The sequence below is a fragment of the Lepidochelys kempii genome, chromosome 5, assembly GCF_965140285.1.
Source record: "Lepidochelys kempii isolate rLepKem1 chromosome 5, rLepKem1.hap1, whole genome shotgun sequence".
Taxonomy (NCBI): Eukaryota; Metazoa; Chordata; order Testudines; family Cheloniidae; genus Lepidochelys; species Lepidochelys kempii.
In genome coordinates this window covers 125,121,772-125,145,406 of record NC_136384.1, presented here as the reverse complement: position 1 = coordinate 125,145,406, position 23,635 = coordinate 125,121,772, and the positions used below count along the sequence as shown (strand labels likewise).

The 23,635-nt window shown below is 45.6% G+C and overlaps 1 protein-coding gene across 2 annotated transcripts in view; it reads right to left on the bottom strand.

The window, feature by feature from the left end:
* The window catches only part of IGFBPL1 (insulin like growth factor binding protein like 1), a 49,156-nt gene that overhangs the window by 19,011 nt on the left and 6,510 nt on the right, over positions 1–23,635 (bottom strand). For both annotated transcript variants that reach the window (XM_073346314.2, XM_073346313.2), the window contains exons 2-4: positions 2,954–3,063; positions 1,454–1,570; positions 943–1,090 (exon numbers count right to left, since the gene is read on the bottom strand). In XM_073346314.2, coding sequence (XP_073202415.1) covers positions 947–1,090; positions 1,454–1,570; positions 2,954–3,063 — 371 coding nt within the window. In that variant the 3' untranslated portion in view covers positions 943–946. The remainder of the gene's footprint in view (positions 1–942; positions 1,091–1,453; positions 1,571–2,953; positions 3,064–23,635) is intronic.

Sequence of the window (23,635 nt, the reverse complement as noted above, 5' to 3'; positions counted from 1 at the left end):
TCGCAGCCTCGTCTTGCTAGAGTCACGTATTGGACACAATTCACCACTACGGTGTTACTCCTGTTATTCAAAGGTTCACTGAAATCCATGGAGTTGCACCAGTGTAGAATTGGAGTAATGCAGTGGAGAATCAGGCCCTTATACTAAAACTTCTGGGAACAATGAAGCTATCAGCGGAAGGAAGTTTTTGGTTGTTTTATTTAAATCTCGGCCACACGCTTGTTTATCTGCTTGGTGTCTGCTCTCCTTTCTCTGGGTGAGATTCACCCTGGGGGTGCAAAGGGAGGGTCAGCACAAGGCATATGCACTGCTTAAATCCCATTTAGAGGACTTAAGTTGGATGCAAGTGTGGCACAGGTATTGTGCTGTCCCTCTGCCCTGGGGTGAATTGCATCCATTTACATGAAAAGATACTACAGAGAAGAGATGACGACTGAGATGAACCGGTCATAGATGAGGGAAGTCTGCTCTGTCTCCTTGGCATGTAACATTAGCATCATCTTTAGAATATGGTACCAAATGCTGGTTTTTGGTCTGAAGATGTCAAGCATTCTGATCATGTATGGTATGTATTTACACTGCAGTCATTAAATGTTGAATTAAAAGCATCAATTATATTTATACGCTTATCTACCCACAAATGTTCAGTGCAATAGTATCTGCTTTTGAAAAATCTAAGGTATTTAGCACATTGCAATGCCCTTCCTTTATCTTCCTACGCTTCAGCATGGGTTTAGTAAGGCAGACAGAAGAAAATGACTTATTCAAGATAATACTGAGCCAATGCTTCAACCTCTAACCGACTCCAGGCTCCTCCAGATTCACTGTTTCTAGGCCATGCTTCCTCTACTTCTGTATCTTTAGACCAACAAGAGCAAGTGAATGCAAAAAAGGGTAACAGGCTTCTGTGGTATTGAAGTGGATTTGTAATGTTAAACTTACCCTGCTATATCATGTCATCTGATTCTAGGAAGTTAGTCCTCTTACTTTGCTCACTGACTTTAATATTCCCTTCTGCCTGTGTTTCTCCAACCATGTTGGTAGCATGACATTGGTAAACACCCTCATCTTCCTTCATCAGCGGGTTAATCTGGCAAAATGAAAGGGGAGAATATCACACTATCAACAAATTAACACTAAGCACAAAAGGGCAGCCATAAATCAATTCTTGATAAGAATGAAAAATCTAAAGGATTTTAGATTTCCTCCTTCAAAACAAGGACTAAAATGTCTGGTTTAAATTCGGTCTGCTAGATTGTAGGAACTTTCATTCTATTTTAAACTCTGCTCAACCACTCTTCTGAGTTTCTTCTCTTCAAATGTCTCCCCTAGAAACTGTACCATCACGTGCTTGCAATGTACTGTGTGTTCTGTATGGAAACACTTCCAAAATCAGCCTGCCCCTCTCTTTCCCCATCTCTGCCCTCAGTACAGTTTGCTTTGTTGGACTTACCAAAACCCACCCGGTGCTCTCATGTTTAGAAGGACCACCACGAACTTGAACTGCCATGTTTATTCTGTCTCCAGGCAATTCTTCCAGGAGTTTAACTCCCTTGGGTGACTCTGTGACCTGTGGGGTGTTATGACATTGGCATACTGTTAATGTAGCTATGGAATACTTTAAAAGCATCACGCTCATCAGTGTGTTGCCTCTGCATTTGGCAGGTATGAGCTCAACATGTTGCCGTCTATACTAGCTTCTGCAATGTGCACCGGTGCTCCTCAGAGAGATGCCTATAACAGAAGAACACATACCATTATCTTACCCCTGAGCATCTCAGAGTGATGCTCTCACTGAGGGGAAGGAATATGGAGCAGAACCTCTTGCAGCTACTGGGAGGAGTGAGAGGCAGATGCTAGTCAAGGACCAGGAGCCAACGTGAGGCAATGCCTCCCTCTTACATGGTGGTATGCAGCTGGTTGTAGTCCTTCTCGCCCCAGCTTACTGGGGGCAGATTCTGACTTTTCTCTTTGCACACATCCAGCCAGTGCCAGCCACAACATGGGGCTCCTCTTACCCCTTCCATCTGGATCCTTAAGTAACTGGTGGGTGTGCAGGATGCAGGGTAGCTTCCCCATTCTCCCAACGTAGCCCTGGGGTTAGGAATTGCTGGGTGCTCCACAACCCTTCTGTTTCGGTGCCTAACTTTAGGCACCCTAGTTTGAAGGTTTTGGCATAAGTGACTAGCTGCCTTCATTCAAGGTCTGTCCCTAGCTCCCAGGAGCTTAGCATCCCACTCCTCTGGCCATCCCCAAAGCCCTAGCTCTCTGACCACCCCCTTTTAACCCCAGAGCTGGCTCCTTGGAGAGAGATTTCCTCTCCACAGCCAGAGTCCCTAGGCTGAGACTCTTCCTTTCTGCCCCTGGTGCTGCTCTGAGGACTGCTTATATAGATGTCATCAGTCACGTTGTCAGATCAGCTTTCAGCCCAGAATCACCCCCAGCCAAGCCAGTCCAATATTCAACCTGAGCACTGAGTGGGGTTTGGGTTATTAATTCCCTTCCTCCCCCTCAGGGATGTACTGAGGCCAGGCCCTGGGCTGCTGTAAATCAGAGATGCTCTCCTGACCTAGTGGTTCTACGCTGACTTACCGCAGCCGAGGAGCTGGTCAAAACTGGTGAGACCAACACTTCAATTCTCAAAGCCCCTCAGGCAGGCAGATGTTCATAGCCCCTGTCTGCGGATGGGGCATGCTAACGCACTGAGGGAATTACTGCCCTCTAGTCTCATTTTTAAGGAATGCCATTTTATTTGTGAATATAATAATCTGAAATCAGGTATGGCAAGAGAGCAAAAGAAATGGGCCAAATTGTCTCCTGGTGAAAACTGGTTCCAAAGGCGTAGAGACAGTTTACATTAACAGCGGATTTAGCCCCATGTCAGTTTCTCTGTCCTACACGCATCAGATTCTGTGTAACCTCTTGGCTAAAATGTAATCAGATTTTGGCATACCTTTCTCCATGTGATGATGGGAGTGGGAACTGCCTTCACTTCACAGGACAGGTACACTTGGGCACCAGTTATATTATGAATCTTTTTTGGTGGAACAACAATCACAGGAGCTGGAAATAACAAGAACATTTCAGTTTTAGTACTTTTACATGGGACCACTAATAGTTCTCAATTTTGTGTGCCAATTTTAAATGGAAAAAACATACAGATTCCTCCATTCAGCCAGAGATGATTCAGTCGCAAAGGTTTGGATCTGTCTCTAAACCAGAGGCAACAGAAATGGTTCTGAGCTTTTATTTTAAAAAGCTTTTAGCCCTTCTCCCTGGGAAGCTTGGCTTCATTATATAAATCAATGCACTGTTGTCTTTCTCCATCTGCCACCAGATAAACTGAAACAGAGATGGAATTTAGCTCATTCCTTTTAGCTACATAGAATCATAGATAAGGCTACATTTTAGTCACGGGTATTTTTCGTAAAAGTCATGGATAGGTCACGGGCAATCAACAAAAATTCACAGCCCATGACGTGTTCATGACTTTTACTATATACCCCTGACTAAAACTTGTGGGGGTGGGGCTCAGGCGACAGACCAGGGGGCGCTGCGGGTGCACGGCTCGGGGAGGAGCGGGGGGCGCAGCCTCGGGGTGCCAACACAGGTGCGGGGGGGCATGGCCCGGGGGGGCGCAGCCTGAGGGCGGTGACGCAGGTGCTGGAGGGAGGTGCAGCCCGGGGGGGGTTGCAGCCTGGGGGTGGCGATGTGGGTGCTGGTGGGGGGCCACCATGGGTGCTCGGGTGGCGCAGGGGGGCACGGCAGGTGCTGAGGGGGGAGGGTTGGTGGGGCTGGGGCAGGCCCCCTCACCGGCTCCACAGCGCCATGTGCTGCCTCCACTCCGCCCCAAGCCCCGGTTCTGCAGCTCCCATTGGCTGGGAACCGCGGCCAATGGGAGCTGCGGGGGTGGTGCCTGCCGGCAGTGGTGACACATGAAGCTAGGGGCTGAGGGAGGGGAGCCCCCTCCAGGTAAGCGCCACCACGCACCCAAATCCCCAGCCCTGAGCCCCGCCCCCCAAACTTCTGCTACTAGGGGGTGGGGGAGTCCGGAGACTGGTCTGGGAGCTGCCTGAGCTGCTCGGGCGGCCCCAGGGCCAGACACACCAGCCGCTGCAGAAGTCAAGGAGGTCACAGAAAGTCACAGAATCTGTGACCTCCATGACAAACATGGAACCTGAACATAGAATCATAGGACTCGAGAGGTCATCTAGCCCAGTCCCCGGCACTCATGGCAAGACTAAACATTATCTAGGCCACCCCTGACAGGTGCTTGTCCAACCTGCTCTTAAAAATCTCCAATGATGGAGATTCCACAACCTCCCTGGGCAATTTGTTCCAGTGCTTAACTACCCTGACATGAAGTTTTTCCTAATGTCCAACTGAAACCTCATTTGCTGCAATTTAAGCCCATTGCTTCTTGTCCTATCTTCAGAGGTTAAGAAGAACAATTTTTCTCCCTCCTCCTTGTAACAACTTTTTATGTACTTGAAAACTGTTATCATGTCCCCTCTTAGTCTTCTCTTTTCCAGACTAAACAAACCCAGTTTTTTCAAACTTCCCTCATAGGTCATGTTTTCTAGACTTTTAATCATTTTTGTCGCTCCTCTCTGGATTCTCTCCAATTTGTCCACATCCTTCCTGAAATGTGGTGCCCAGAACTGGACACAATACTCCAGTTGAGGCCTAATCAGTCTTGCTTACAAAGCTCCTGCTAATATATCCCAGAATGATGTTTGCTTTTTTTGCAACAGTGTCACACTGTTGACTCATATTTAGCTTATGGTCCACTATGACCCCCAGATCCCTTTCCGCAGTACTCCTTCCTAGGCAGTCATTTCCCATTTTGTATGTGTGCAGCTGATTGTTTCTTCCTAAGTGGAGTACTTTGCATTTGTCCTTATTGAATTTCATCCTATTTACTTCAGACCATTTCTCCAGTTTGTCCAGATCATTCTGAATTTTAATCCTATCCTCCAAAGCACTTGCAACCCCTGCCATCTTGGTATTATCCACAAACTTTATAGGTGTACTCTGTATGCCATTATCTAATCACTGATAAAGATATTGAACAGAACCAGACCCAGAACTGATCCCCGTGGGACCCCACTCGTTAAGCCCTTCCAGCATGACTGAACCATTGACAACTACTCTCTGGGAACGATTTTCCAACCAGTTTTGCATCCACCTTATAGTAGCTCCATCTAGGGTGCATTTCCCTAGTTTGTTTATGTTCCAGTCCTGAAGTGAGGTGCATGTGAGCGGCAGTCAATGGGACATACACCTCGTTGCAGGATCAGGGCCTTAAATGCCTAGTTGTGACCGCTGAACAACTGCTGTATTCCTATGAAGGAAGTACACTGTGAGATAAACTATACCAAACCCTGAATCTCAGTCACACATAATAAAACAGGGAACCATTTGGAAATGGAAAGAATGCATTTCTGATGTTAGGTTATCCTGGAGATGGCACAGTTAAGGCTGCATCCAGATCTCTGTTATTAGTCCATTTTCTACCCCTTTAATTGGAGCAACCGACTTGTTTGCAGATTGCATGCAGTGCAGTTGTAGCCATGGCAGCCCCAGGATATTAGAGAGACAAGGTAGATGAGGTAATATCTTTTACTGGACTAATTTCTGTTGGTGAGCGAGAGAATTACCTCATCCACCTTGGTTGCAGAATGAATGCTTAAAACAGGCTAGAAGACTATAAGAGATTTTGGTAAATTTAGGATTACAGAGTTCTATATGCGACATAATCCAAATTTACTTCGGTTTTCAAAATATTCCTGTTCAAAGTAATGGCCATCTCGCAGGAGAATTTGGCCCATGTTTTCTGAGCACCGCAGTGATCATGACGTGCCACATTTCAGATAGTGTTTATAGGCCTAGAGCACTCTCGCACAGGACTATGCTCCCAGAGGGGGCAGTTGGAAAAAAAAAGCGCTATTTAATGAGTTTTTGTTGTTGTGGACTGTATCCTGAAAGAGGTCACTGTCAGTGAAATTGGCATTCAGAGCTCTCAGTTACCTAACACTCTGCTTTGATCCTGCAAAGTCACAAGCTTAATTTTGAAACCAATGGGCTTACACATGCGTAAAATTAAATATGCATGCAAATCTTTGCAGGATTATGACCTAAGGGCTGTACAGCCATTAGCATTGCAAACTTATTTATTTGGCTTTTTAAAACACAGTCATGACAAATCTCTTATCAGGGGCAGCAGCATCTTAAACAAAAGCCATTGACAAAATGTTGCAATGCCAACAAATGTGCAATACAAACAAGAGTATTTCAGGACTACATTTCTAATTAAAACTATCTAACAATTCTTTTGAAACAAAGGACAAAGATTTACATCTTTTGAGAGGAGAGGAAGGGACTTACAACACAAGGCCTTAGAGAGGTTCAGGTGTTTTAGTTTCACCATATTTCCCATTTTTCTTTCAGCTTTGTCATCAGTATCTATAGCAACATTTATGAATAATAGCAGTCTTCCTCAGAGGGTGCACCCTTGCCAAATTAAGCCAATTTTCCATGAGCATTTACTGCCTCTACAAAGCAAGGTAATTTAGAAACAGTCACCCTGGATTCCCCACCAGGAACACTCCTCCTCCTCAGAAGACAATTAGCCCAGGAGGAAATCCTTGAGCTCTGTCAATATCCAGGAACTCATTGTCACTCCAGTTATGATTTCTAATAATGCCTGCCAAATTAAAGCTCAGATCTCCAGAGTTCACATCATGGGATCCCATTGTGCGGACCCATCATGCTTGGCACCTGATACTACTTTTGATCTCTATTCAGTATGTGGACGCATGCAGAATATTGAATACTGTGTGAACTCAGCTGGTCTGAACACAGACTATCTTTTCCCTTTGGCAGCTGGCATAGGACACATCACTCTTTGGAAAACAAAAGAAAAGGAAAAAAGACCATCTGTTCCAAGGTATTCCATCTTTAAAATTACCACTGACAAATGAATATTTGCAGTAATGCTACTTAATTGAGTCTGTAAGAAGATAAAGCATCCTATACAGAATGTAAAGTAATTCCCTTTGGATTGAAAGATTAATACCTGCTGAGTCCCTTCTGCTTCCAAGCGTTCTGATGCTCTAATAACTTAATGGCACACATCTGCTTTAAGATACTTTTATCCTTGGATGTAAATTGCAGCTTTTGGGGAGAAAAGTTGCACATTATGACAGATTGTAGAACTGAATCGGGAGAATTATGATAAGTGATTTCTGATACACTGTGGCTTTCAGGATTAATTGCCAGCAGTCCATTGCGTAGCTGATGTACTGCACCTAATGCCTGCTTTTAGTTCACCGACGTTTATAAAAGATTTTCAATATGCAAGTGTCAAGGCAGGAAAGGTTACGGTTTTAAACTCCTCCTCAGTGCATCACTTTAGTTGTTTCCTCATCAATGAGTTCTTATTTATGCCTCGTGTAGGCAAGAAAAAAATAACCCAAAAGTAGCCACTAACTCATGTGCAAATTATGATCCAATATTCTAAAAACAGGCCTGTGACGGGTTGGACCCCCCCCCGTCCAGGATGCCACCTGATGTGCTAGGGGGTCTCACTGGTTCCACCAGCCTGGGTTTCCTCACCCTGTCTTAGCGGTGCCAGGCCCCCAAGCCTTCTCCGGCACACACACAGGTAGGGACACACCCAGCTGCAAATGGACACACAGACACTGAGATCAGCTCTTTGTGGAAAGAATCAGCTCGGGGATTCATCCTGCACACGCGTGCACACCTCCTTTGGGGTATAAACCCAAAATAATATTGTCCTGTGCTGCAGAGAAATCTATATAAGGTAAGCTCATACATTCGTCCCTTCCTCAATGTGGAAGAAGATATGCACAACTTCTCCCCCCCCCAGTTATAAATTGCACAAGTTGGGTTTTATAATAAACAAAAACATGTTTATTAACTACAAAGGGCAGATTTTAAGAGATTCTAAGGGATAGCAAACAGAACAAAGAAGATTACTAAGCAAATAAAACAAAACGCATACTAAGCTTAAGATCTTAAAGAGACTGGTTTCAAGAAGTAATTTCTCACCCTAAATGTTGCTTTTAGGCAGGATGCAGAAATTCTTGAAAGTTAGCTACCCTGCTTGCAGCTTAAATCTTCAGACACCATATTCACAGACCAGATCCCTTTTCTATCCTGGGCTCAACTCTTTCTTCCTAATGGCCCATCCAGGCTGATGGCCTGCTGTCTGGTGGGTGTTTCCCAAGTACATACAGAGTTGTAATTGTTACATAGCCAGTATTCCTAACTTTAGATACAGAAATGATACATGCATAGAAATTGGATAATCACATTCAGTAAATCATAACCTTTCCAATGATATCTCGCATGGCCCATATTGTATAAAACATATCTTAGTTATGCCATATTCATATCATAAGCATATTTCTATGAAGAATTCAGGGTGTAAAGTCACAGCAAGAAAAAAATAACCCAAAAGTAGCCACTAAATCATGTGCAAATTATGATCCAATATTCTAAAAACATGCCAGTGACCATATATTTAAGACATGCTGTTGTATCCTGTGCCTTTATTTAAACAAAAGACAGGCACAGACTCACTGAATCATAGAAATATAGGGCTGGAAGGGACTTCAAGAGGTCATCTGGGGCACACTGCCACGCTGGGCAGGATTTAATTATGCACTCTGGTATAAGACCAGTGATGTGTTCTGCTCCTCATAGGACCCTGGATATGTACTCGAGTGGCTCCCCACGCTGCTACGACTTCACAGCCATTATTATTTGCGCTAGCCGGATCCAAGGTAGCTGGGGTATGTCTATAGGGGTGGCAGTCACACTTCTGACTGTAGTGTAAAGATATTCTGTATCTTTCTGCCTCCAGCCCCAGCTGTAAAAAGGAAGGAAGAATTCCCCTCTGTTATGGGGTATTCACAAAGTGCCCCAGGATCTCAGGTATAGAAATGAGCACCATGGAAAAAGTCCTATACAACATTAAAAACCAATGGCAGTTCAGCACATGCACCCGAGGGCAGAATAAGGCCATCAGATGATAGAATCAAGCTTTTCATGGGAGTGGGAGGAGAATACCGAATACAGCTTGTTCGCTCAGACACTCAATTCTTTGAAAGATGGAATGAAAAATATTAAAAATTGTGCTGTCTTTGAGCATATCCAAGAGCTGTTTGTTGGGCAAAGCTTTTGACGGATGTTTTAATAGGGAAATGGCAAGCCCAATAGCAAGGGTTTTTAATGAATCTAGAAACTCAGGGGTCGTATCCTATGCCTGGAGAATTGCAAATATAGTACAGTACCTATACTTAAGAAAGGAGGAAAAAGTGATCTGGGAAAATACAGGCCCATTAATTTGACCTCAGTTGTATGCAAGGTCAGAACAAATTTTGAAAGAGAGACTAATTAAAGACATAGAGGTAAACAGTAATTGGGATACAATACAACATGGTTGTACAAAAGGTAAGATCATTGCAGACTAACTTGAGAGAAGATAACTAGTTTTCTAGACACAGAAAAAGCAGATGATCTAATCTCCCTGGATTTCAGGAAGGCATTTGATACAGTTCCACATGGAAATTATTAGTTAAATTGGAGAAGATGGGGATTAATATGAGAATCAAAAAGGTGAATAAGGAACTGGTTAAAGGGGAGACTACAGTGGGTCATGCTGAAAGGTGACTGTCCGGCTGGAGGGGGAGGTTGCCAGTAGAGTTCCTCTGGGATCAGTCTTGGGACCAGTGTTATTTAATGTTTTCATTCACGACCTTGACACAAAAAGTGGGAATGTGCTAATAAAATCTGTGAATGACCCACTGCTGGGAGGTATTGTCAATATGGAGGCGGACTGGAATATTATACAAGAAGATTTGGAAAATCTTGAAAAATGAAGTGATAGAAATGGGATGAAATTTAACAGAGCAAAGTGCAAGGTCATGCACTCAAGGACTAAGAAGAATTTTTGCTATAAGCGGGGGACATATCAGTTGGAAGTGACAGAAGAGGAGAAAGATCTGGGTGTATTAGTCGATCACAGGATGACTATGAGCTGCCAATGAGATGTGGCCGTGAAAAAAGGCTAATGCAGTCCTAGGATGCATCAGGCGAGGTATTTCCAGTAGAGAGGGGGAAGTGTTAGTACCATTATACACGGCACTGGTGAGACCTCATCTGGCAAACTGTGTGGTCTCCCATGTTTTTAAGAAAGATGATTTCAAACTGAACTGAAACAGGTTGCTGAGAAGGCTACAAGGATGATCAGGAGAACGGAGAACCTGCCTTAAAAGTAGGTTTCAGAGTAGCAGCCGTGTTAGTCTGTATTCTCAAAAAGAAAAGGAGGACTTGTGGCACCTTAGAGACTAACCAATTTATTTGAGCATAAGCTTTCGTGAGCTACAGCTCATTTCATCGGATGCATTCAGTGGAAAATACAGTGGGGAGATTTATATACATACATACTTAAGGTGAGCTATTACCAGCAGGAGAGCGGGGAGGGAGGGGGGGAGGAATAAATATCAGCCAGGTAGAGGAGTTATTTAAGTTAAAGGCCAATGTTGACACTAAATCAAATGGATGTAAACTGGCTATTAATAAGTTCAGGCTTGAAATTAGATGAAAATTTCTAACCGGCAGAGGAGTGAAATTCTGGAACAGCCTTCCCAAGGGAGCTGTGGGGACAAAAAAGTTACAAGACTGAACTTGATAAGTGTATGGATGGGATGGTATGATGAGGTTGCCTACAATGGCATATGGCCCATCCATGAATGCTTTTAGCAAATATCTCCAAAGGCTGGAGATGGGGCACTAAACTGGGAGGACTCCGAGTTACTACAGACAATTCTTTGCCAAGTGTCTGGATGGTATGTCTTGCCCACATGCTCAGGGTCCAACTGATCGCCATATTGGGGGTCGGGAAGAAATTTCTCCCTAGGTCAGATTGGCAGAGACCCTTGGGGGGGGGGGCGGTTCACCTTCCTCTGCAGTATGGGGCAGGGGTCACTTGCTGGTTTGAACTGGAGTAAATGGTGGATTTTCTGTCACTTGAGGTCTTTAAATCAAGATCTGAGGACTTCAGTAACTCAGCCAGAGGTCTGTTACAGGCGTGAGTGGGTGAGGTTTCGTGGCCTGCGATATGCAGGTCAGACTAGATAATCACGATGGTCCCTTCTGGCCTTTAAGTCTATGAGGGGATTTTTATGTTAATAGCAGCAGCTGCTATAATCTCCTGATATGGTGATGACGGTTTTATCATGAAACATAAAAAAAAAAATCATGCAAAACCTAAGTGTTTTGTCCAGTTCAAGATATGGTTAAGCTGTAATATATACAATCTGGAAAAATAAACTGATTTGTAGATAATCAGACACATGAATAAAAAGGCAAATGCTAATGATCTATGCTAATCAGTACTGAAATTACAGTTCTAATGCCAAACAAGAAGCAACTTAATTCAGCTAACTGCAGAGCTGCATTGGAAATTGAATAGCATTTGGATTGCTCTCATGCATGAAGGGTTTCTCTTTGCCTCTTTTATCCCCTTGTTACTTAAACTTCTGCAGTAACAAAACCTGAGCTGAAAGGCTTCGTGGCTGACCAGGTGTCTTGGGACAGCCTTCAGGTTCAGTCAGTTTGGAATCCCAAACACTTGGTAATTTTGTTTGGCCCAGTACTGTCACTGAGTTTGCCCAACATGACTCTCTTAGACATTTACTACAGTCTATTGGAGGTCCCTTCCAACCCTGATATTCTATGATTCTATTTTAATCTCACTTGTCCTACCCTTCGGATTACTTCAGAGAGTCGCTGCGGAGACAAGCTGGCTGGAAGAATGTAACCATACAGGACATTAACCGGTCAGGAGCGCACACCTTATTGTCACAATGCCCCCAAGAAGCAGGTCCCAGAAGACGAGCATCTGGCCTAACTCAGCCTGCGCACAACTGCAGACGTGCTGGTCAGAAAGACGGAAATACTTTCAAGAAGTAGCCAGGATGCTGTTCTCCTCTTCCACTGAACGCGGACAGACCAGTCACCAACGTAGCGTGAGGGCTTGGGGTCCTATCTAACTCGTCACGGAGCCCATGTGATCAGAGAACATCTGTGACTAAAAATGCCTTCTTCCATCTCCAGCTCGCTAGGAAATGTCACCTCTTCCTGCCAGACAAGGACCCGCCCACAGTGATCCATCGCTGGCCAGCTGGATGCCTGTAATTTGCTGTACCTGACACTGAAGATGAAAGCAATGCGAAGGCTCCAGCAGATTAAAACAATGCAGCTGTCCACCTCCTGCATGGGCTAGGCCATTATGAGCCCTAAAGTACCTCCGTGGCCCCACGTTGTTTCCACTGCCAGCATGTCCTGAACATCGGAGTCATTAGTGGACCAGGTCCCAGTTTCATTATAGAGGCTGCATTTCTATCTATGTAATGTCAAGACAGCGTCGCTCCTCTGTGAAAATGTGGATCAGAGAACCCAGGATGAAGCACGTGAGAAACAGAGATAAGGGTTTCACAGCTGAGAGGATCTAGCTGTGACAGCAGCTTCAAAAGAGATTCGCTCAATGCAGAGTCTGGCCATCTTCAGGAAAAGCTGCCAGGCCTTCCCCTTTGATAAAGCCTTCACACCATAACCAGAATGATTCACAACTCAACACAACCTCAAACAACGCCCACATAAACAAAGACAGATGGGCAGAAAACTCCAGGAATTAAAGAGTGAGGGATGCAGATACTGTGCTGACAGGTGCTAATGCAAACGGTCTAAGAAAGAGACAGACTGAGATCTGTTCTGGAATGAGCAGCTTAATGCAGAAATACTCCCGTACCACAAGCTACACAAAAACCCAAAGGTTATTTGGGCCTTGAGGATGAACCTCTAAATATTTTCAATCAAAATAAAGCAATGTGGCACGACCATGATCCCTTGCAACACAGAATCTCAGCAGTTCAGAACAGAAAAGGAGAAAAAGACACACAAACCCAAAAGATATTTCCGTTCACATTCAAACAGCTTCTTTAAAGGCAACATTAAAATTCTTGGATAACAATATTTCCTATCAGATCCTTGCCTGAAACAGATTGTTTCAAATAATTCTGACTCTCCCCGACACCTCTGCACATCTGATAAATGAACATCTGGAAACTGCTTAGCACCATCACTACTATCCCATCTTCGTAGCAACGACTTAATTACGGATGAGCTGGCACTTCCATTTCTAACCCCTGTTTTCGTCCCAGAAGGAGCTATTGTTTCGAGCAGACAATGGAGATGAAATTTGCAAGACAGGCTTCCTTTCCCCAAAGGAGGCTGCTCAACTTGTCTTACACACCTTGAGAGCTCTTGTTGCTTCCTCAGCTGCTACCAGACGTCCTGATAGCTACAGTGCTTTTATCCTTCTGTGCTTGGCTAGCAGGCTGGGGCCATTCCTGGTGGATGTGAACCTTGCTATGCTTATCTAAACCTTTCTCATGTCCAGGCTGAATGACTTCAATGCAGTATATCTGGAGCTACACCTGAACCACTCAGAAACTTCAGTGAGTACAGAATGGAGTCTTTCGGCAGCTTATTGAGCAGTGCCTCTCTCAAGAAGCATATTTAATGGTGTGTTACAGCCAGCCCTGAATGCAGTGCTGCAAACAATTCTAGGTGATGGTATTGCCCTACTGCGACATTCTTCAGGGTACAATCTGGACTGTTGAACAGCAGTGTCCCCTTAAGCCACCAGCCTAGGATGTCTTTTATAAAGCTTTGCTGGTGAACGGCAAACCCCTCCAGATTCTGCTCACATGCAGCCCCTAGCTGAATACATGAGTGCTATTCCCAGCCGCCCATGAACTATATACAGGGCGACACCCGCATATCCCTCAGTCCCAGCCTGGCTCCCCAGAAATGTGCATCTTGTACTGTTCAGCAGCCCACTGGACCATACAAACTCATAGTTAGTCAGTCATTCCAACCCTGGGTAATGAATATGCCCGGTTTTCTGACCTGCTCTGTGGCCTTCATGACACAATGCAAAAACCATCCATTTCTCCAGGTGTCTGATGCAAAAAACCTGTCTTTTTGTCTACTGACATTTAGCTGACGGTGACACTTATTTTGAGGGCTTGAGAAAAGTAATGTGTTGTCAGTTTGAGCTCTCTGTGTGATATTTATTGTGTTCTTTAGATATGGTTGGTGTCTTGGTTAGGTACACTGGTTATAAGTAAATAAATAAATCTTGCCATGGACTGTGATCCTCTCACTTCTCAAACTATGGGGACTGGGCAGCACCTACGCAAAAGCCCTCCAAGCAAAAGAGGTTGACGTAACACACGTTTTGTATTTCAGACTGCAGTGGTGACTGTCTCCTGCCACAGGCCCTGACCTTCAGAGTCACCAGTGGCCAGCAGGACACTTTCCTTGGCATATGGGAGGATGGGAGGTGGCCCTAGGCCATCAATTTGTGCAGCACCCTGATTTCTCAGCATAGCCAGTCTCGATCTGTTAGATCATAGAATCATAGAATCATAGAATATCAGGGTTGGAAGGGACCCCAGAAGGTCATCTAGTCCAATCCCCTGCTCAAAGCAGGACCAATTCCCAGTTAAATCATCCCAGCCAGGGCTTTGTCAAGCCTGACCTTAAAAACCTCTAAGGAAGGAGATTCTACCACCTCCCTAGGTAACGCATTCCAGTGTTTCACCACCCTCTTAGTGAAAAAGTTTTTCCTAATATCCAATCTAAACCTCCCCCACTGCAACTTGAGACCATTACTTCTCGTTCTGTCATCTGCTACCATTGAGAACAGTCTAGAGCCATCCTCTTTGGAACCCCCTTTCAGGTAGTTGAAAGCAGCTATCAAATCCCCCCTCATTCTTCTCTTCTGCAGGCTAAACAATCCCAGCTCCCTCAGCCTCTCCTCATAACTCATGTGTTCCAGTCCCCTAATCATTTTTGTTGCCCTTCGCTGGACTCTCTCCAATTTATCCACATCCTTCTTGAAGTGTGGGGCCCAAAACTGGACACAGTACTCCAGATGAGGCCTCACCAATGTCGAATAGAGGGGAACGATCACGTCCCTCGATCTGCTCGCTATGCCCCTACTTATACATCCCAAAATGCCATTGGCCTTCATGGCAACAAGGGCACACTGCTGACTCATATCCAGCTTCTCATCCACTGTCACCCCTAGGTCCTTTTCCGCAGAACTGCTGCCTAGCCATTCGGTCCCTAGTCTGTAGCTGTGCATTGGGTTCTTCCGTCCTAAGTGCAGGACCCTGCACTTATCCTTATTGAACCTCATCAGATTTCTTTTAGCCCAATCCTCCAATTTGTCTAGGTCTTTCTGTATCCTATCCCTCCCCTCCAGCGTATCTACCACTCCTCCCAGTTTAGTATCATCCGCAAATTTGCTGAGAGTGCAATCCACACCATCCTCCAGATAATTTATGAAGATATTGAACAAAACCGGCCCCAGGACCAACCCTTGGGGTACTCCACTTGATACCGGCTGCCAACTAGATATGGAGCCATTGATCACTACGCGTTGAGCCCGACAATCTAGCCAGCTTTCTACCCACCTTGTAGTGCATTCATCCAGCCCATACTTCCTTAACTTGCTGACAAGAATACTGTGGGAGACCGTGTCAAAAGCTTTGCTAAAGTCAAGAAACAATACATCCACTGCTTTCCCTTCATCCACAGAACCAGTAATCTCATCATAAAAGGCGATTAGATTAGTCAGGCATGACCTTCCCTTGGTGAATCCATGCTGGCTGTTCCTGATCACTTTCCTCTCATGCAAGTGCTTCAGGATTGATTCTTTGAGGACCTGCTCCATGATTTTTCCAGGGACTGAAGTGAGGCTGACTGGCCTGTAGTTCCCAGGATCCTCCTTCTTCCCTTTTTTAAAGATTGGCACTTTAAGATCTTCGCAAAGGAGATTAACGGGAGACTCTGATGTACACAAGCAGTACAAAACTGGGTGCATCTGTGCGGCACAGCAGGGGTTAATCAAGGTCAGCCAAATCAGGCAAGTGTGGAAAGAGGAGAGGCAGGGTCTGAGGTGTCCCTATCTTTCCGTGCTCCTAAACACCAGGGTCTCTGCTTGAGACTCCATGCAGTTTCCAGGCAGAGTGCGAGCTGCTAATTCTGTCACCTTGTTGCACGACCCTTGTTACCAGCACGGAGATTTGAAACCCGCACAGCTGTGTCTCGGTGCCACTTCTTGTGGCACGCCACTAGTATTTTACAGGACTGCGCCACGAGCTACTAACCCACCTGGGTCCCATCGCACACGAGAGATGAACAGAACTGGGCAAAAAAATTTCAGTAAATAGTACATTTGCTAAATAATGCATTTTTCAGGGCATCAGAACTATTTGTGAATTCAGGAATATTTTCAGCCAGAATAACTTGGAGAACCCCTATCTTTTGAAATATCAGTCCATTCTGACATTGCATTTTTGAATCAACATTTCGTTTCAAAATGACGTTCAAAACATTTCATTTGACTTGAATAACTTTTTTGGTTTGGGTTTTTTGTTTCTGCAAGAAAAATTCAGTTTTGCTTTGAAACAAACCACACTGGGGGCCGGGCGTGGGGGACATTTTTCAGTCTGGCTACTGAACCAAACTATCAAGTTATTTGCTCGGCTCTAGTGAAGACCCAGCGACTTCAGCTATCTCTTCCATTGTGCAGCTGCCAGTCTCCAGTGACCTAGATTTCCTCTCTGTTCCGATACGGAAGAGTTCCATGATTTTCTCTCCAGTTGAGAGTTCTCTCCTTTTCCATTTCCAGAGAGGCTTTAATTAAACTTGCTAAAGGCTCCTGGTTCCTTTTCACTTCCTCAATGCCAGTCGTCAGTCTCCACATGTTCCAGTCACGGGCGGCAGATGACTAGCCCCTTCAGGGAGGCTAGCCCCTTGTCCTTGTCCCTGTCCCTTCCACCTGAGGCCCTGCTGGAGCCCCGAAACTGCTCCCCTGGCTGGTCCGTCCCAGGCATCCGCCCCGGGATGCCACTGCCCCAACCCAGGCCCTGTCCGCCAGCCTGAGCCCCGAGCTCCAGGCTGCCAGCTGGAGCTGAGTCCCTGCTGGCTTCAGGGGAGAGGGGGAGCAAGGGCTGGGCCATGGCCTGGATTAGGGGAGACTTAGCCTCCCCTGGCCTTTACTGCCCCCTGCCCATGGTTCCAGTTTCTTGATCATTTGCTCTAGCATTATTCAGATTCCCTCTAATATTTCTCCTGTCTAGCACAGGGGAATTTAGGTTTGGTTGTATCCTTCGCATCCATCAGCCCAGATTCTCAGACGGTGTAAACAGGCATAGTTCTGTTAACTTAACTAGGTCATGACATTAGAATGATAGCAACCTCCCTGGACCACAGAGCCCCAAATCACGGAATGTGTTTAATGTTTTCCACTAGTTCTTTTACTTATTACCCTTACTTTAAAAATATATGTATTTAACCTCTGAGGTCAAGTCCTTCCATTCCACACTTGTGTTCTTCCAATAAAGCATTTATACTCTTCATTCTGCACGTGGTTTTAGTCCTCGCTTGTGTTTTCTTTCTAACCCAGATTCCTCTTTATTTATGCATGCAATGATCCTTTCACCCTCTGTGTAATTTTTTGCTGGAGGGTGTGCATAATATTTATTCATTTCCCGTTTGGCTGTCAGGGCCTTTGCATTAAAAAGCACATGTGCTTTCCTCAGACACTCCGACGCATCCTGCACGTCTCACGTATTTCCAAGGTGCACCATCGTTGTTTAGTCCATTACAGGTCTAACTAGACAGACACCAAATAACCGAGAGCCAACAACTTCAGGGTGCGTTGTCACCTTTGCAGCGTGAAGGTGTAGTCCCAGGACTCACATCGCTACTGGGGCAATGTAATACACTGACACAATCACACCTCAGGACCTTACTCTGTGATTATTCTGCAAAAAGAGAAGGAGGACTTGTGGCACCTTAGAGACGAACCAATTTATTTGAGCATAAGCTCAATTATTCTGTGGCTTTCTGTGACTGCATCTGATAAACTGGCCCTTCAGGATTGAAGCTGGATTGGAATTTCAACCACCCCAAAACCAGATTTATGGCTGCTTTGCATTGCTAGAGTGGTGCAAAACTGCCAGGAGGTTATGGTGAATCGGGCTGCTTTCCACCCCATCACTGTGACTCAGGGCTGGTCTACACTATGGGGGGGAGGGGGTCGATCTAAGTTACGCAACTTCAGCTACATGAATAACGTAGCTGAAGTTGACGTACTTAGATCTACTCACTGCGGTGTGTCGACAGGAGACGCTCTCCTGTTGACTGCTTATGCTTTTCATTGAGGTGGGGTACTGGAGTCGATGCTAGAGGGATCGACAGTCAATTTATCGCATCTACACTAGACACGATAAATTGACCCCCACTGGATCGATCGCTGCCCATCGATCCATCCAGTAGTGTAGACAAGCCCCTAGACTCTTTAAAATGACAAGTCTTCAGATTTTTGAGGTATTGCAATCATGAAACATTTGTGAAGTCTTCACAGACAGGTGGGAATACCTTGACTTTGTTTAAGCAAGTTAAACAGGCAGAATGTGAACCCCGATGCTCACTATCAGAATAAAGAGGGATACAGAAAGAAACAAAATCCCGTATTTCTAAAAACATTTCAACACCAATGCCAGTTTGCCTGTATCTTACAATAACATTCCTTCTATTACACCACTAGAGTTCTGTCTTTAATGCAGTCTTTTGCATTAGGTCACAGAGTGTAGTTGCAACTAATCTTACTTAACTACTCAACAGAATGAAAACAGGTAGCTGTCCATCAAGATTGTCAGTTACTATAATGGCCAGCAAGGTTTGGGTTTAGGTTGTCTTTTCAAATGTCCACTTATAGGAAGCTACCTTTGCAAAAATATTGACATTTCACTGTTTTCAATTTAAGTTTACCTGACACTGCTTCCCTGTGACACCCTGTATGCCATGTTCACCACTTCTATATGGTTATGATATATTTTGTATAAAGTATGCCTTGTGAGATATCATTTGAAAACTAATAATCGACTGAACGTTATTGTCCAGTTGAAATGTGTGTAACATCATTGCATGTGAAATTATGTGATTTTGCTATATGATTATTACTGAAAGATGTTGTTGTTCTAGGTAACACCCACAAACCATTTTCTCAGAGACAAAGGCACACTAGCACGCCAGCAAAGTGCTAAAGAGCCATTACCTACTGAATTGGCCAACCACCAGGAGGGGGGATGGTATAAACAAAGAATTTACATTTCATCCCAGAAATGCTTCAAACCTCACACATATGGGAGGGACACTGTTTGTCTGCACTCCAGTGTAGGGTAATCCTCAAAGAGGGGAGTGGGATATAGAATGGGAGACAGTGACTTCCTCCTCACCTTTCCCCCTCCATCTCTACTCACAGCAGCGAGATCCCTTGAAAGACAAAAGAAGCATCACTGAACTGGGGGACTGGTCCTATCTTGCAGGTTTTCCAGACAGTACAGACTCCTGTAAGCTTGTAGTGAGAAAAACTCCTTTTTTGCTTTTAAACCTATTAGCCTTGGTAAAGTTTAGGAATTAGCTTGTGTGTTTATCTTTTTATTTCTTTTGTAACCAATCCTGATTTATATGCACATATACTTGTAATCACTTAAAACCTATCTTTCTCTAGTTAATACACTTGTTTTATTGTTTTATGTAAACCAGGGTGTTTTGGTTGAAGTGTTTGGGAATCTCTGCTTAGGGCAACAGGGCTGATGCACAATCATTACCCAGTGTTGGAATGATGAACCATCTATGAGCTTGTACTGTCCAGTGGGCTACTGAGCAGTACAAGACACGCATTTCTGGGGGGAGGCAAGGCTGGGACTGAGGGATATGCGGGTGTCACCCTGTATCTATTCATAGATGGCTGGGCATAGCATTCATGTACTGAGCTGGGAGTGACTTTACATGCTAGTGGCTGTGAGTGAGAAGAGCCTGGAGGGGTTGCTGTTCACCAGTAAAGCAGAGTAAAAGGCATCTCAGGCTGGAGAGCTAAGGGGACACAGCAGTTCAATGTCACATTCCCAATTTAATGCAAACGGAAATATCAGATTTTACACACAGTTAGCTACAACTACTCTGCATAAAAATAGAACCATGAGCTGTTCCTGGGGTATTTATGAACAGTGCTCTGCTTTAACGCCAGAGCGAAAAGAAGCTCTGTTATACACGTCTTCTGTGGGACCTGTTAGCCGTGAAAAGCCCAAACCAATCAAAATTCATACCAACCAACTCAAAATCAGGTTAAAACTCCATCCTTAACTCACCCTGTGTGCCTCGCAGGACAGGTGGAAATTAAGGTCACCCCTCATCTCAGACCACAGCCATATCTATGCGCAATGGAGAAACGAAGGATTGCGGGCCAGTGAGTTAAATCAATTCTTTTGAGCTTTGTAGAGTGGATGTCGTTCCCAAACATGAGCTAGCATGCCAGAGCTTAGCCTGGTGTCATTTCACGGGAACTGACACACTCTAAAACTAGGATGTTATAATGGAAACACTGCACAACCTCAGCTGAAGATGTTCTATGTGATGTATAGTCATAAGTGAGCTGTGAATATCAGTACTGGATTCCACAGTACACTTTTCGCCCGTTCCTTTGAGTCCCCTTAATAAAAGGGCTAGGTTATAAAGAATTATACCCAAAGAAATGTAAGTCCTATAACAATGCACTACATTACTGAGTGGCAAAGGCCCTCTTGATTTCTGCCATCTCCCAGCAGATCAAACCTGTGTCAGGAACAAATCTGCCCCAAAGGCTATTTTTACATCTAGCTACTGACAAAAGTTTACTCCCAATTGTGACAATGGCATTGGTTCCAGCTAGCAGTGTGTCCCAGGGCAGGCGGAAAATGCTGACTATTTTGGGTAGCAGTGTCTCTTTAAGGATATACAAGCAATGCCAAAAGTGGCTATGAATAATGTTATTAAAGCATTGTTGAGCTCCCCGTACTAAGCAGGGATTATTCTAACTGCTCCTGGGTGAACGTGAGCCCACGCTCACATCCACAACAATCCCTTGCTTAATTTCCATGTTATGAATGCTGAGATTTGGAGGGGTGGTGTGGGGGAGGGCATTTCTCAAGCTCCCCGGGCGCACTGTTCTCTCCGCTTTATGTGACACATTCAAGAAGCTTTACATGCAGATGCCGAGGTATGAAAGAATTTCTGAAGATTTTCATAGGCTGAATTGCCACGGAGCGCTTAGCATAACAAAGCGCTCTTGTCTAGTAAACCCAGCAGCCAACACACTGATCTAATAAAGACTTTAGAATAAGAGTTTAAAGAAACACGCACAAATAGCTGAGAAATGATAAATCCTGAACGACCTTAATGCGGCAGCAGAGTAATGTGGTGTGACAGCCGTAACGTTTCAAACACTAGCATCTAATCCACTTCCAACCTTTAAAAAAACATGAGACAGTCAGGAAGTCCTGATCTGCAAAAGCACAGGGCACCTGTGGCTCCTACTGACTTCCCTGGGGCTGGCCTGTTCACTCTTCATTTAGGGCCAGGTTTACTAACCCAAAGACCAATATTCCACACCTCGAAGTTAGGCTCTAAGGGCCAAACCCTCAACAGTATTCGGTCACCTAATTCCCATTGAAATCAATGGGCATCTCAATACCTTGGAAGATCTGGGCATACGTTTCCATATTTAAGATCCTGAATACATGGCCTGATTTCATAGTTCAAAGCCAGAGGGGACCATTATGACCATCTAGCCTGACCTCCTGCTTAGCCCAGGCCAGAGAACCTCACCTAGTGATTCCTGGTTCAAGGCCATAGCTGGTGCCAGAGCCAGAGTCTCTTTTAGAAAGTCTCCCACACTCGATTTATTGTCAGAGGCAATGAGCCCCCACAGCTCCCAATGATGCCAAAAGGATCCAATCACCCCCTCCCAAAGGGAAATTCCTGATGGAAACACTGAGGTTCACTCCAGGGGTTACCCCCATTCTCCACCCTGACGGAGGAGTTTCAGACCTCGCCCGTGGGGAGGAGCACGTGGGCTGGGGCTTGGAGTCCTCACCAGGGCGAGGCTCCGTGGGAAACCATTCTGTGCTGCCATGTACCCTGGAACCGTGGTGTGGGGAGCAGTATGTGCTAACAGGGCTTTTTTCCCTCGAGCTGTCATTGGCTCCCCATTCCTGCTTGGGCCCTGCCCTTCCCCTCCCATTGCCCAGTGGGGTACAGGGCATGGAGGGGTACTGACACTGCCTTTAAGAGTATTAAGTCCAGCATGAATTTCCTAATGGAAATCTCCCAGGTGAGGGGGAAGGGCCATGCCACGAACCACCAGCAAATTCTTAGAGCATTTCAGAGCCCAGGGCCCTGGTTTAACCTCCGCTGCACCAGATCAGCCTCTCCACATCTAGGTGACACACATCAGTGGTGGCAGAGGGATCAGGAATAGCAGCCAAGCAACAAAAACTATCTTTGGATAGCACTGCCTGTGGCTGCTTCCTTTCCACGTGCTCGCTCGGTCCAAGCCTCTCCTACTCACTTCACGGAGCCCTCCCATTGCATGACTTTAGATAGAGAAAGTAAAGTTACTACTAGTACTCCTACCAGTACTGTCTGTAATAACACTTTAATATTGGAATAAGCCTGGAAAAGTGAAAGTTCAGGGTTCACATTTTTCTCCGTGTTCTCCCTCCTCCTCCAATCCGGCTGCGGATGTGGCTAGGCTCCGCGCTCCCTCCACCCCGCCCCACCCCGCACTCAGCAGGGGCTGCAGTGACTCCCCACTAGCTTGCAGCAGGAGGAGGCGAGGGAGAGAAACAACAAACAAATGTGACAGTGAGTTTTCCCTTTCCAAGCTTTTATTAGCTCTGAGTTTAAGCTGTTTGTTGTGCAGCCAAAAGAGGTGAAAGTAAGCCGGCACTGAATGCTCCACTTTCTTGCCGGTACGCTGCTGCGCCGGTTTTTACTGGTATGCTGTCCCGGCCCGTACCGGCTTACTTTCACCGCTGTATCCAGCTGAATTGCCATGTCACAAAAACCGAGACACCAACTTTCAACTCTCTGCCTCTGTTACCCATCTTGTAACTGGGGGCAAATAACTGTACAGTAACTCCGCACTTAAAGTCGTCCCGGTTAACGTTGTTTCGTTGCTGATCAAGTAGGGAACGTGCTCGTTTAAAATTGCGCAATGCTCCCTTATAACATTGTTCGGCAGCCGCCTGCTTTGTTCACTGCTTGCAGGAAGAGCAGTCCGTTGCAGCAAGCTGGTGGGCGCTTGGAACCAGGGTGGGCCGGCAGCCCCCCATCAGCTCCCCGCTCCCCTAAGTTCCTTGTGCGGCAGCTGCCCAGCAGGCTACCAATTGCTGGCAGTTCAGCTGTCCCTCCTGGCACGGCCATGTGCTGCTCCTGCCCTCTGCCTTGGAGCTGCTCTCCAGAGCCTCCTGCTTGCTGTGCAGGGGGCGAAGTGGGGGGCTAATGTCAGGGTATCCCCCTCCCCCCGCTCCTGTCCCCTGCTTACCCCATCTCCATAGAGCAGTGCGGGGGAGGGGGGAATGACAGGACAGGGCTCAGGACGGAGGGAACTTGCTGGCCGCAGCTGCTCTCTCAACTT